The 15,575-nt window shown below is 35.4% G+C and overlaps 1 protein-coding gene across 1 annotated transcript; it reads left to right on the forward strand.

Annotated features, from left to right (window-relative positions):
- Positions 1-150: 150 nt before the first annotated feature.
- On the forward strand, positions 151-4,061 carry LOC145070424 (putative serine/threonine-protein kinase PBL23). The gene is made up of 2 exons (XM_079017372.1): positions 151-1,186; positions 3,381-4,061. The coding sequence occupies exons 1-2, from the start codon at positions 233-235 to the stop codon at positions 3,981-3,983; spliced, it is 1,557 nt and encodes a 518-aa protein (XP_078873498.1). The 5' UTR covers positions 151-232; the 3' UTR covers positions 3,984-4,061.
- Positions 4,062-15,575: the final 11,514 nt, after the last annotated feature.

Genomic DNA, 15,575 nt, shown 5'->3' on the forward strand with positions numbered 1-15,575 from the left:
GTGCGACTTAAACTTTTCGAGGCACTTGATTATAGTCAATGGTTCTAATGGTTATAATGATCGTCAAGCCAAGGGTAATGTTGGTACTCGCTTTTAAGCAAACTGGCTTCTGTCTATATAAACATGAACCACGAATCTACTTCTCTACAATACATATATAATCACCACGCTTTAGTCCATTCTTTTTTAAGTTTCTTTGTTGTTCAATAGCATCACCAATATCAACAATACCATGTCTTCTTCAGATGTAAACCTAGAAAAATACAGAATTCCACTCCACGAGATCCTTCTTGTCACAAGAAACTTCAGTCCAGAAACTCTCATCGGAGATGGTGGATTCGGTATGGTCCACATAGGAGAACTCTCTAAAGACGGGCAAACACACACAGTAGCCATCAAACGCCTGAATCGAGATGGTTATCAAGGAAACAACGAGTTTCGTAATGAACTCAAGATGGTTTCCAGTTTCCATCATCCAAACATCATCACTTTCATTGGCTACTGTGATGAGGCCAATGAGATGATCCTAGTTTACGAATATGCAAAGAATGGAAGCCTTGATCATCATCTCCAAAACCCAGATAAGATGCGTAGCTTAACATGGGCACAACGCTTGAATATTTGCTTAGGAGCAGCGAAAGGGCTCAAGTACCTTCACTCAGGTCTTGGGGAGCACAATAGAGTAATTCACAGAGATGTGAAGAGTGGAAATATTCTATTAGATGAGAATCTTGAAGCCAAAATCTGTGATTTTGGTTTGTCAAAATTTGGTGCAAGAAATCAGGAAGATACTCAAGTTCACACAAAGGTTGCGGGTACAAGGTATTACATGGATCCACTTTACGCTGAAAGAAGTAGGCTTAAGAAAGAGTCAGACGTGTACTCATTTGGAGTGGTTATGTTTGAAATGTCGAGTGGGACATTGGTATTTCATCCAAAGTACTTCGGAGATAATATTAACCCACAATTTCTCCTTGATGTGGTCCGAAGCTGCTATGATGATGACAAAAAGGCTACTGGAGCAGATAAATTAATTGATCCTCTTGTAGGAGATCATATTGATATGAAGTCTTTTCATGTATTTAACAAAATTGCGCATGAGTGCATCAGCCTGAAGTTAGAGGAACGCCCAACGATGGATCGGATCATCCGGAGGATTCAGCGAGCACTTCATATTACTCAATTAGTACGTCTCTTCATCTAATCATTTTTAAGAAAATAAATTCTGATATACTAATATATGATAATCTGTTCCATATATATACTATTTCTTTTTGCGTGTACAACAAATCAATGTCTAACAACAAATGATCTTATTATTTATTGCACTCAATTTACTTATTAATTATTATTTTATTTTATTTATATGTACATGTATGTATACCGTTTCTTTATTATGACGCGTTTAAAAGATTTTTTTTTCTGATCAGTTTAGAGAAAATAATCTTTTTTTGTACATTTATTTGCATACATTTAAAAAAACAATTATGTTATTATTTATGGAATATTATCTGATTTCTATTACGTATTTTAAATATAAAAAATATTTTCATGTATTTGGTCTTTGTTTATAACTAAAATATATATCGGAAAAAACCAGAACACATTGTAACGTTTAAATTTGGAGTGTTTCCTTACTTCTTTTAGAAATACCTACCATTAAGTATTAAGTATTAAAAACTAAGGTGGGCCTATGTTTTTACGATAGTCGACATCCAATATGTTCTAGAAATATTTCATTATTTTATTTTTTTCTAAATACTTTATAAAATGATATTCTTTTTATCACCTCCAATTTTAACTTGGTAAAAATTTAGGTTGACTCTCCATTTTTTAAAATTTTGTGTTTATCTTATGTAATATGTGTTTCCATAATAATTTTCGTTTGTTAACTAAAATAAACTAAAATTTTACGTACTTTTTTTATGTACGTGTCTGTATAAATTTGAGCTTGTGTACATTTCGACGTAATTTTTTTTATGCTTTCGTTCTTATTTTTATATATGATTCGTCATTTCCTACGTATGAATTGGATCACATGTTTTTGGTTATTTTAATTTTGTTTATCAACTTAAAAAGATAACCTTACTTGCTTATTTTTATATACATGACAGTATAAATTTTAGATTTTTTACATGTCGATGTGAATTTTATGTATATTTTCTTACTTCTTTATATGTAGGTTTCGTACGTATGAATTTGATCACATATAAAATCTTTTCATTCGATGGTATAAACTGGAGTTAGTCCGTGATACCGACTTTAGGTGGATGTTTCCACTGATACTTTCCACTCTTCAACTTTGTGAAACGACATTTTTCAGTCATTTATTTTGTAAAATGTTACTTTTAGTCCCTCGACTTTCCACTCTTCCACCCTTTTATATGTACGTTTTTTAAAGTTTTGTGTTTAACCCCTGTTGTATATATAATATGATTTTCTACATTTATCACCCTTCAATTTTGTCAAATGTCACTTTTGACCACTCAGCTTTGAACTTTGTAAAATATCACTTTCACCTCCATGGGTCTCTAAACTTTCTTGTTTACCCCATCCACCAACATATTTGTTAGTGATACTGACCATGTCTATTTATAAACAATAAATACAATGGTACTTAACTTTTATCAATACAATCGTCAAAACTCAATTTCCTAATTATATTTGCTCTGCTTTAACGCTCGATGGGAAATATATTTGTTTGCATAATCAATAAAAACTCAGCACAGAGCTTAGAATAGGACCATAAATGATACCAATTAAAGACTATTTTAAAAATAAATGTTTACACATGCAACCACTACTTACTCATAAATTTACATCTTTTGTCTGTAACGGAATTTGAACCCTCGCCTTTTTTATACCAATGTGAGGCACTTATTTGCAACTCCTTCACTCCTTATACAACTAGAGCAAGGACCCTTCGTAGTTAAAAACTAATTGATTCAAATGTTTGAATATCTTATTTTTGTCAACCATCGTCAAACGTCAAACGATGCATTCAGTGCGATGATATTTATACATTAAAACTAGTAGGATCTTTTTTCGGATTGTGAATCGAATTATAAATAAAAATATTGGAAATGCACATATTGAGACATCTAGTTTATATCATGACCAGATAGATTCAAAGAAAAATAATAATTGTTGGTTGAATATATAAATAATTATGTAGTGTCGATTTAGTAAAAACGATTTGATTAGAATTTTCAAATCGTTTTTACTAAATCGACACCACATAGAATTTTCAAATCATATTATCCATCAATATGCACAAAAAATGTTAATATGTGAAGAAGTTTGTGCTTTAATATGTTAATGACTTATCTGAATTTAAGCTGGACACCTCTAATCAAACTCGGTTATGTTTTTATTCACAGAACGACCACGAATCAGCATCCACCATTACCACACGAAGCCTGGAAAGTTTTCTAATTCCACTGGAGGATATCAACTTGGCAACCAAAAACTTCAATCACGAAACACGTATTCGGGACTTTGATTTTGGTGCAGTCCATCGAGGACAACTCATTAGACGATGGCAAAACCAGACCATTGCCATTACCCGTTTTTATCCAAAAAACTACCACACCGAGGACCAATTCTATAAGGAGCTCCGGATAATTTCCGGTTTACACCATCAAAACATCTCCCCTTTCATTGGTTATTGTGACCAATTCAATGAGAGAATTATAGTTCATGAACATGCAGTCAACGGAAGCCTTGCAAATTATATCAAAGACTGTAGGACGACGCGTAACCTAACATGGGCACAACGCCTGAAGATTTGCATAGGGGCAGCAAGAGGACTCCAGTCCCTTCATTTGGTTCTTGGGGAAGATAACGAAGCAACTCAAGAAAACATTAACTGCGAAAACATACACTTAGATGAAACTATGGAAGCCAAGATTTCTTTTTTTTGGTTTCTCAAAACAAGGCCAATTAGAGAGGAAACACGACAGGGACATAGGAGAAATGTCTAAACTACATAAATCAAACATGTACTCATTTGGCACAATAATGTATGAAATATTGAGCGGATACCGTGCTAATGAACTGCTAAACTTGTTGGAGAAAGCATATTGAGATAAGGAGATAGAAAGAGAGATTCTTGTACAGAAAACAAAAGATTTTATTAATCACCAATCAAATACTATTTACATAAGATTATGACATGTATATATATAGTGAGTATACGACACATTCTTGAAACATCATAATGGTTGGCAGATTCTCGAACCATCACAATGGTTATGTAACCGTTGCAACCCTTAGAGCAATAACTACCAATTTGTAACTGCCCCATCTTTCTTTAAACGACATTTAATAAACACCAAATCTAGCTTAATATTTCAACAAAACTATGGTCAACCAGGGAGGCTAATGGATGTACTTCAAGAGTATCACCAGAACAATGAACTCGACCAATTCATTGATTGGGGTATCAGAGATGAAATTGATAGCCGCTGTTTGAATATATTTAAAGAAATTGCATATAAATGCATAATGAGAGACAATCAGAAGCCACGAACTGAATTAGATTCACATCAAAGGATGCGTCCGCGTCCGCGTGCAATCTTTACCATGGACAATGTCGTTGAGAGGCTTGAGGATGCAGGAGATTTCCAAGTAAGTCCTTCTCTTTAATAGTACAAAAGAAATGAAAATTATAATTTAGAATTTTTGTTGGGTTTAATCTGTACAGTTTTTTATAGTTTAACCATCAAAATTTCCAATATTGATTATAAAATAGCAAAATCTCAATACATAGTTAAATAGAAATTTTTTCTTTCAACTGTTAATGGGAAAACAACGATAATTATTTATGAAATTTTTGTTGATAGCATCAGTGATGTAATATTTCTTGTAGTGATGAACTCCCTCTGCCCTTAAAACTCCAAAATAGACAGGTTGTTGACGGCTAATTGCTAATCTATTTTGGAACCAAAATATTAGAGATAACTGTTAGTAGCTGACACGTGAAACTAGCCGACAAATGCTTATAATAATAATAATAATAATAATAATAATAATAATAATAATAATAATAATTCAGTCTTAAAGACATGTTATCCATAACATAGTCGTCTTTAAAATTATAGTGCATGATGTAATATTTCTTGTAGTGATTTTTAGTATTAATAAACTGATACAACTATATAACAATGCATGAAACCATATAACTAAGCATCATGCTAGGTTGTAAAAGGTCGTAAATATATAAATACATTTTAATAATTTCCAAAACCAAAGATAAGAAGAAAGAGGTTTATGGAAGGTGGAAAAGAATGTTGTGATACCAAGGTGTCAAAAATCTTAATAAACATAATTCATTCTTATGTTTAAAAATATTACTAAATAAATTCATTTTGATTGTAGTACTCACTTTTTCTTTATTTTCCAGGGAATTGAAATGTAAATGGCTAAAACTGATGACACATGGTTATTGTCGATGGTTAAGATGGAGGTTCATTTTGTCCTAGCCATATACATTTATTTCATGTTGTCTATGTTCTTTATGATTGTTCTCATTTGAAAACATGTTTTTTTTTCTTTTCATCAGATTGTATCTATGTAATTGTTCATACCCATATACATTTATTTTATGATGGCTATCTTCTTATAATTATTCTAATGCATATTATTATATATAGTGAGAATGCATATTATTTATATAGAGTGAGAATACTGGAATAGAAGGCGGTGTAGACGGTGGTTAGATGTTGCTAGGTGACAAAGGATTCTTCAATGCTCAACATTTATTCAATTAGATAATCAAAATTCTCTTGTAAATAAGCTTTTAAGCCTTTTAAAAGGAAAGTATCAAGTATCAATGTTGTTCTACTTGTCACACACACACACTGTAACATCCCAAAAACCACAATAAAAATTTTCATATTTAGTTAAAGTAAAATCATTGTTTCTAACAAAAACCTAAGTCATAAAAACCAATGTCAAGTAAAAATATTCCAAAATCAATGAATCATAATATCCCCAAAACATGTCGCCGAAGGATGTGTACGATCATGCATTTGCTTTCCCACGATCATCTGAAGTACCTGAAACATAACACTTAAACTGTAAACCAAAGCTTAGTGAGTTCCTAAAACACCAATACACAAACATATAACATCATGCATACCGGTCCCACAACCATCAGGTTGGATTACCCCTGAGCTCACAACATGAGTCTAGGTTGGGTTTTTGGCCCACAACTCATGTTTGGATTGCTCCCGAGCCCACAAAATAATTCTGAATTGCCTTTCCGTCCCACAACTTATGTATGGCTTGCTCTCGGGTTTGTTGGCTTCCACACAAAGCAATATTGACTCAACCTAACCGCACTATGTCGACATATGCAACAGGTAAACATATAACCATAAAATAGATAATCATACAGATCTAACAGATCACTATAACATAGCAACATCCTATATAACAGGATACTTAATCGAATGGGCTAGCATTGGTGCCTTCGAACCACGAGTACAGTGAGGAAACTCATTTCACAGTCTAAAAAGATAGTGTAACATCCCAAAATTTCAAAATAAAATTTTCATTTTAAATCCATCCCAATCATATGACAGTCATATCAAAATAGTCAAAAGTATATCAAAGTAAAATAATATTAGAGTACAAATCCCAAAATCAAGTACATGCGGAAACATGGGCGGATGCGGTGCGATCAAGTCGGGCCCTTCATTTTTGAGATGGAAGTACCTGAAACATAAACTAAAAACTATAAGCACAAAGTTTAGTAAGTTTCCCCCACAATAGCCCATACCATACATACATAATAGTGAAAAACATATTGGGTCTATTTCACCCTCTTATGTATCTTTCAACCGGTACTGGGTCTATTTCACCCCCGTCGGTATCTTTCAACCGATATTGGGTATACTTCACTCCCCTTCGGTATCGTTCAACCAGTATTGGGTCTATTTCACCCCCATTTGTATCTATCAACCGGTAACGAGTCTATTTCACCCCTCCAACTAACACATACAATCATAACAATAAGAGTCATAGAGACATCAAGCTTATACATACATAACATATAATTGTCACAAAGACAATCGTCATCCTACAAGCATAATCTAGTAGGTCGGTATTGGTGCTTCCGACCCATGAATACATCGAAAGAAACTCACCTTAGACTGGATATATCAAATCACACTAGGGCTGCTGGCTCTTGAAATCCAATCACTAAATCACAAGTAATGTGTAAGTCCCCAAATCTGGAACCAACTAGTAATCAAACACAAGAACAAGCAATAATCAATAAGAACAAGAAGGAGTAAAAGCAAGAATGATCCAAATTGCACACGTTTCTATTGGATCGCAAACGCCTGGTACAATAGACACACATACATAACCAAATACTACTTCTGATAACACTGACACTATATATAAGGAACATGAACCGAAAACGAGTTCATGGCCGTAAACATTCTTACAACCGCAAACACCGGTTGAACCAAAAACACCCTGTTTTCGGTTCACCCAACCGCAAAGCCTATAAACACCTAAACAAAGACTAACAAGACTCATACAAATGAATGCCTAGCCCAAACCAAAAAAATATGACCTAATAGTCTCCCCCTTGGTTCGAGGCTAGCATGAATTCAATCTTTATCAATGATCAGTACGTTGGATCCTCCTATAGCCCCCACATCTTCTTATTTATAATATCAGCGATCATACTTGTGAACTCTTTAATGGCGGACTCAAAAACCTCATTCTTGACCCTAATTTGATGTTGATCCAGAGCGTGAATGTCCTGTTCACCAAACTGTAGTAGATCCTTCACCTCAACAATACGAGAGACACCAGTTGTTGGTGAATGTCCCATTCACCAAGGATATTGTTTTCCACCTAAATTTTGGAGCGAGATCTACAGACAACCTATTAAATGTTCAATTTTAGATGTACTAGAATGTGTTTCCTGCTTCTTGATATACCCCAGTAATCAAGGACTTCCAAAATACTCCTTACTTTAGATGAGCAGACAATTATTAAGGAAGAAGATAGATTTAGAAATACAGATGTCGTATTCCCAGGTCGGATCTCTTCCAGTCACGTAGAGGAATAACATATGACTAACTAAATTAGAGGGATTGAAAAGTAGAACATTGCATATGCTATGTTCTAGGTTGAATCTCTTCCAATCACACAATGCAGACAATATATACCTAACAGACAGAAAGAATTGCATAGATAAGAAGATGCATATAAATCAAAATCAGGATTTTTTGCGATACCAAAGACCCAGTTTTAGGCTACCTTTGAGATACCTAAAAATTCTTTTGACGGCAGTTAAATGAGAGAGTTTACGATTATCCTGATAATGTGCACATTGACAGACTGCGAACATGATGTCCGGTCTGCTCGCAGTCAGATACATCAGGGATCCGATCATCGATCTATATTCTGTTTGATCTACGGATTCTCCATTACGATCTAGAGTCAACAAGGGTCGTTCAGCCATCGATGTCAAGGCAACTTTGGAATCTTAAAACCTAAACTTCTCAAGCATGTCTTCAACATATTTTCCTTAATGCAAAAGGATTCTGGTTGAATCTTGTCGAACTTGCAGCCCCAAGAACATGTTCATTTCTCCCAAAGAACTCATCTAAAATCTCTTCTTCATAACAACCTCAAAATTTTTGCACAACTTTGAACTCGTCGAATAGAAAATGATGTCATCAACATAGATTTGTACAAGAATCAGGTCTACACCCACATGCTTGATGAATAAAGTCTACACCCACATGCTTGACGAATAAGGTCTGATCAATCGTTCCCCGTTTATATCCATGCACAAAGCAAGTGCTCTGTAAGAGTTGCATACCACGCTCTGGGAGCCTAATGTAACCCGTATAGAGCCTTGTCCAACTTGTAGACGTGATTCGAAAACTTGGAATTGACAAACCCATGAGGTTGATCAACATAAATTTCATCCTTCACAGCACCGTACAAGAAGGTAGTCTTGACATCTATCTGATAAACAGTAAAGTTCATGTAGGAAGCATATGTAAGGAATATATGAATGGCTTCCAAACATGCAACCGGAGCATATACTTTCGTGTAGTCGAGACCCTCTATTTGTCGGAATCCACGAACGGCCAATCGAGCCTTATTTCGCACAATCACCCCGTAACCGTCTTGCTTATTTCTAAAAGCCCACTGTGTGTCTAAACAATTTTTGCCCTTCGGTAACTCAACCAGCTTCCAAACACCCAATTTCTCAAATTGAATTAACTCTTCGTGCATCGCATCAACCCGACTAGGTTCATTCAATGCCATTTTCATTTTTTGGACTCATTCTGAGAGATAAAGCAAGAATAGAGACATGTCTTAACATCTCCACTCTGAATCCTCGTTTTAACCCTTTCTCCCAGTGGCCTGATGACATTTTTGATCAGATGATCGCGTTGGATTCTAATGGGAATTTCATGGCTGATGTCACTGGGTGTGACAAAAAGGTTGTTGATATTGATTAATCCATCCTCTGTTGAATCATCCGCCTCAGACGAGCTGGAACCATGAGAGGTGCTTGCCACATACTTATTTATGATTGGCTCAGGAAAGAGAAGCTCCATGAAAGATTGAGTAGCAGCGGAAGTATCTCTGGTCATGAATTCTCTTTTAGCAGGAGTGAGAAGAGTGGCTTCAACATCAAGATTGATTCTTTGACTTGGGGAATCTGAAGAAGCAGTTGGAACAGCTTCATCCACCAAAGGAGACGTAGTAGGTACCAAAGGTGGTCTGTACACAACATCTTCCTCTTCATCTTAAAGCACAACCTTCGAACTTGAGCAAGAACCTGACACATCATCTGAAACATAATCAAATAACCAGTCAGGGCCGGCTCAGGCATCTGTCTCATTCTTCTCCGACCAGCACACATCGAAAGATTCCACAATCTGCTTGGTGGTTTTGTTGTATACTCTGTAAGCAGTTTGTATGGCGTATCCCACAAAGTAGTAGTCATCGGCCTTCGAGTTGAACTTGGGGTTGGATTCTAGGTGAAGGAAGGTGCAGGGACATTTAAAGATTCTGAAGTAAGCAACTGATGGATTGTGATTGTACATACGTTCATATGGAGTCTTCATTTAGGCTTTGTTGATCAGGACATGGTTCTCGATATAGCAAGCAATGTTGATCGCCTCGGCCCAAAAAAAGACCGGTAGTTTCGTATCACAGAGCATCGTCCTTGTAGCGTCTATCAGAGTATGATTGCGCCGTTCCGCAACACCAGTTTGCTAAGAAGTTCGAACAACATTGTATTGACGCAGTATACCCTTGTCGGCACAGAAAAGATCTAGAACTGTATTCTTGAATTCTATGCCATTATCATTTCGAAGCGTCGTCACCCTTTCATTAGTTTGATTCTCAATGATCACAATGAACTTCTTGATCAGATCAGCGATCGCACTCTTGTTGGATAAGTATAAAACCCATGTGGATCGTGAGTAGTCATCTATCACAACAAGTCACATTTTTCAAAAGTGATAAAGTCTTTGACAGGAAGGCAACACACAATCTCATTTTTAGCAAGACGATTCAGGTTCTAGGCATTCGCATGGCCGAGACGACGATGCCAAAACATGACATTGTGTTCAGAGACTTCAGAGAAAAGATAGGTGACTTTTTCTAGAATATAATGATTCATGTCGATGATGTATGCATTTCCATCCCTCTTTGATTTCACCAAGATCCATTCTTCTAGGATAATGATTCCATAAAAAATACAAAACGGTACTCGGTACTCCAAAATCATGAAATTCATGATTCAATATCGTCGGTACCGGTACGAGTACCCTAAACCGATACCATTACCGATACCGGTACCACTAATGTTAATTTGGTTCGGTAGTCGGGAGTGATTTTCGATCAAATTGGGTTTTCGGGAAATCAGAAACAGTACCGGTTATATCCCTAGCATATAACACACTTTTTTTTGTAAATCTGTGAAACATCAAGTTTCTATTGTTCTTATAGTGCTTGCAGGAAGCTTATAAGTCACTCATATAATTTTTTCCCTTTTTTTGATATCTCGTCAATACATGAAATTTCCCTGTTTTAGTCCCACTTTAACATGCACTAGTAATGTACATTACATTTTAACCAAATTAGTATGTTATATCCTTTTTATTGACTTGTCACTATTAATATGAGTTGTACACACATCTAACAATGAATTTCACAAATATCCACATGTTTAACGTTTTATCCCCTGGTTTGAGGAACTAGTAACATACATTTTGTTTTCCTCAATTTTATACATAAAAACTTATCTCTTAGACCTTTTCATTCTAATACATATTGTAACTTGTTGAGTAAATTACTGAAATTGTCCCTATCAACTTGCGTGAGTCGTCTGTATCTTTATTTTTTACTCCGACCGGTGTTTTGTTACGAATTTTGCCTCTATCATATTTAAAAAGGTCTTATACGCTTTTTTTATTGGTTTATCTTGTATATTATACTAATTTAGATGGGCATACCCTTCCCTACAGTCAGCCCCCTCTAAGTTTGTTTTTCCATCTTTCCAATCTCTCTTGCCTCGCATATCTATCTCTAATCTCTATTCTTTTGGCCTCTACCACTATGCATTTCCAGGAAAAAAACACGATGATTGGTAATGATTTTAAGGTTTTCGACGGAGGTGTGATAGTATTATTCGATAGGGCAAATAGCAAAAAAACATAAACCTTCAGTTGTTCAGATTTTGGTAAAAGTTTTTCCATCATATATCTAAAAACTATGGATTTTTTCTAGGTTGAAGACCGTATATATGTCATAAGTTGCAACTGGAGTTTAGCGGGATTTTCTTTTGGAAACGGCGAATATTATTAAAAACGAACCTCCACTAGCAAGTAGCTAGCAAAGGAACAGAATTACAAAAAAAGCAAAACATCTTTCATGGAATTAGATACATTTAAATTAAGTTAAAAGCAAAACAGAAGCGTTCTAGTATTCCCAGTCGCCAATTCCATCTTTGCCCATGCACTTTATCCAAATGAACACCAAAGACTTAATTGCCCCTACACCATAATTAGGATTTTCGAATACTCTATTGAACATCCGATCATTCCTTAGTTTCCACAGAATCCAGATTAAGCCATGAAAGATGCTAAGGAATCTATTTCGCTTCCTTTGGCATCTACCCCAATTTTTCGCGAAAGCTATTAAGTCACCAACTGATATGAAATCTTTCTATTGTAAACCACACCATCCGAATATAGCCTTCCTGACCTCACAGGCAAATGGACAATGTACGAGGATGTGATCTGAGCATTCCACTCCATTAACACATGCACCATATTTGTCATTTTCTATGTCAACCCCTTTGCATCTCAATGCCACTGCGGATAGGATCTTCTTTTGTATTGCTCTCCATATGAAACAATTCACTTTGATCTAGGATATCTTGTTCGATATAAAATTTCCTTGTATTTTTGCTCATGGCACAACATATTGTCATGTTGATGACACTATCAAAAACATGAGTATGTATCGGTTACAACCTGACCCAATTGAATAGCAAGATCATTAATGACAGATATTATTTACTGGAGTGTCAATAAAACAAATAAGTTAATTTTATGTGTTTCATTTTTATATTCAGCACAACAGCTAGTGTGTGTGTGTGTGTATATATATATATATATATATATATATATATATATATATATAATTTAATGTTAATTTCAAACGTCATTGATTAATATAGATAGTTTTTTTTTTTGAATGGCAAACTAGCATTAATAGTAAAAGCTAGCCAGAGGCTAGAAGTACACACACAGAGGAAAAGTAAAGAGCAAGAACCAAAAACAGAAACAAAACAAGAAATAAAACAACAACATCAAAATCAAAATTTATAGCCTGCTATAGCATTCTAGAATCGGGTCACAACACCATTCAGACCACCTCAGGTTCTGCCCTTTCCTCTTTCTTGCAATGATCCATAGGATCGAGAGTGATTTCACCTCGTAAGCTAGTGTCGATTGCGATTTCGAAATTGGGGTTGGCGAGTGAGCCTTTAAATTTCGATATTTCCAGATCACCCAGATAAAAGTTAGCCTTATAGCTTCATGAATCCTTGCTGGCATTTGATGCCCCTCAATATTCTCTTTACATTGTAGTAAGTCACGGGTTAAAGCAAGAGGATAATCCGACAGCCGCCACCATTTGCAGATAAGCTGCCAAACTTCCATTGAAATCAGACACTCCAAAAAAATATGTTGTTCAGATTCCAGAGCTCCATGACAGATCCTGCATAAATTTGAGGAACATATTCCAATTTTTGATAAGTTAACCATAGTGGAGAGTTATTGTGACAGATACACCAAGTAAGAATGTTTAATTTGCCCGGGGTCAGCATGACCATCTGCCATCGCTAGAAGAAAGAGAGAAATTGTCAATATGACATCTTAGAGACCTTACCGAATATACCCCAGAAGGGTCAAGTGTCCAAGACCATTTAAGAACCCCATTGGCATTCACAGACAGATGAAAATGATTTGCAAAAGACACACTATCCTTATCTAGAATTTTTGGGATATTAGCGATTTTACCCCAGCAACCATTTTTCCTCTTAGTAATTGATGGTCTGTCGAAACCCCCATCATCTCCATAAATAGATTTGATCACCTCCGCCCATGTATTCTCAGGGCAGTTTCTGAATCTTCACCACCATTTTCCCAACAAGGCTAAATTTGGGCCTTTAGACTACCAATCCTAAGCCCCCCTCTATCTTTATCAGCCAGGATTTTGTCCCATGATATCCAAGCCATCTTCTTGGAGGTTGCATCTAAAAAAATAAAAATAACTGCATCCTAATCTTCTCAAGAGTTTTGATATCTTTAACCGGGGCTTAATACAAAGAGAAATAAAAGGTTCCAAGATTACTCAACACAACTTTACATAGTGTTAAGCGTCCACCAAAAGATAGATTAGTGGCCTTCCATTTTGATAATCTCTCCTGAAATTTCTCGATGATAGGGTTCCAATACGACACTCTAGCCATAGAAGCACCAACCGGCAAACCAAGATATATGAAGGGAAGGGATCCAATGGGGCAATTACTATATCGTGCCAATAATTCTAACTCGCTATTTGGAACATCAAAGCAAACTATCTTACTTTTGGACATGTTTACCTTGAGACCTGAGGATAGTTCAAAACATCTAAGGATTATGATCAAGTTTTTTTTTTTTGCATTTTCAATAGACCAAGAACCCAAAAAGATAGCGTCATCAACATATTGAAGATGCGAAATGGACGGACCTTGGGGAGGCAATTGGATACCAACAAAGGCACCAGATTGTTTTGCCATCTCCAAGGCGATATTTAGCCCTTCAGCAGCGATGATGAAAAGAAACGGTGAGATTGGGTCACCTTGCCTGATACCACGCTCCATACCAAATTCAGAGGTAGCGGACCCATTTATTAGAACTGAAATTCTTGCAAAAGATAGGCAACCATGAATCCATGACTGCCACTTGTCCCCAAATTCCATCTGCTGCAAGATCGAATCAAGATACTCCCAACCGAGGCAATCGAAAGCCTTCTCGAAGTCGACTTTAAAAGCAAAAGCTACCTTCTTATTATTTTTTAGCCAAGCGATTACTTCATTTTGGATAAGAGGCCCATCAATGATATATTTGTTCTTGATAAAAGGTGTCTGCACTGTTCTTGATAAAAGGTGTTTGCACTGGCTAACAACCAAATGAATCACCTTTTTAAGTCTTTCCGCTAGGATCTTAGAGATGGTTTTATATAGACACCCGATTAAACTAATGGGTCTGAAATAGCACATCGTTATTAATTTCAAACATCGTGGGTTACGCTAAGCTTTGATTACATAAGGTTCATGACTATAAGCAATTATATTAATTTGGGATTTTATTGCATTTTTTATGATTAAAGTTTGTCGACTATGCCTTCATGATCAATTAAAGAGCCATAATTTCGTCTTCACTGTTAAATAAAAAACCAAATACTATTAATTAGGGATTTTTATAAAAGAATTATTTTGTTCTTTTGGCTAGCAGAAATAAATTAAAGCAAAAAGACAAAACTAAGGAGAACTTAGAACTATCTCAACCAAGTATTGTTGAATGGATTCAGAAATCAATTTCACCAAATCAATGATTTGTCTATCGACTACGACTATAATAATAATAATAATAATAACAATAATAATAAATAAAATAAATAAATAAAACTTGCACATAATATTTGATGAACCTGGACACCGTAGTAGCATGATTAAAAATGTGGAGATCGATTTCTGAATTTCTAAAGTATCCACAACTTTGAATTTATGACAACGTGAAAGCAAAAGACATGCATGTGAAGGTGAAAGACGAAGATTACGAGCGTCAATATTCCAGTACACTTGCATATAGTTGAGATAAAATAAAGAAGAATCTTCATCCGCCATCATGTGCAGTATACTATATAATTTTTCGAAGAACTTATCTTAGTCAATAGTTATATATATACTAATGTTTAAGCCAAGGGCAATATAGGTACAAGTTTTTAAGCAAATTGGGTTTTGTCTA

Source organism: Lactuca serriola, chromosome 1, assembly GCF_051521515.1.
Source record: "Lactuca serriola cultivar US96UC23 chromosome 1, Lser_US96UC23_V15, whole genome shotgun sequence".
Taxonomy (NCBI): Eukaryota; Viridiplantae; Streptophyta; class Magnoliopsida; order Asterales; family Asteraceae; genus Lactuca; species Lactuca serriola.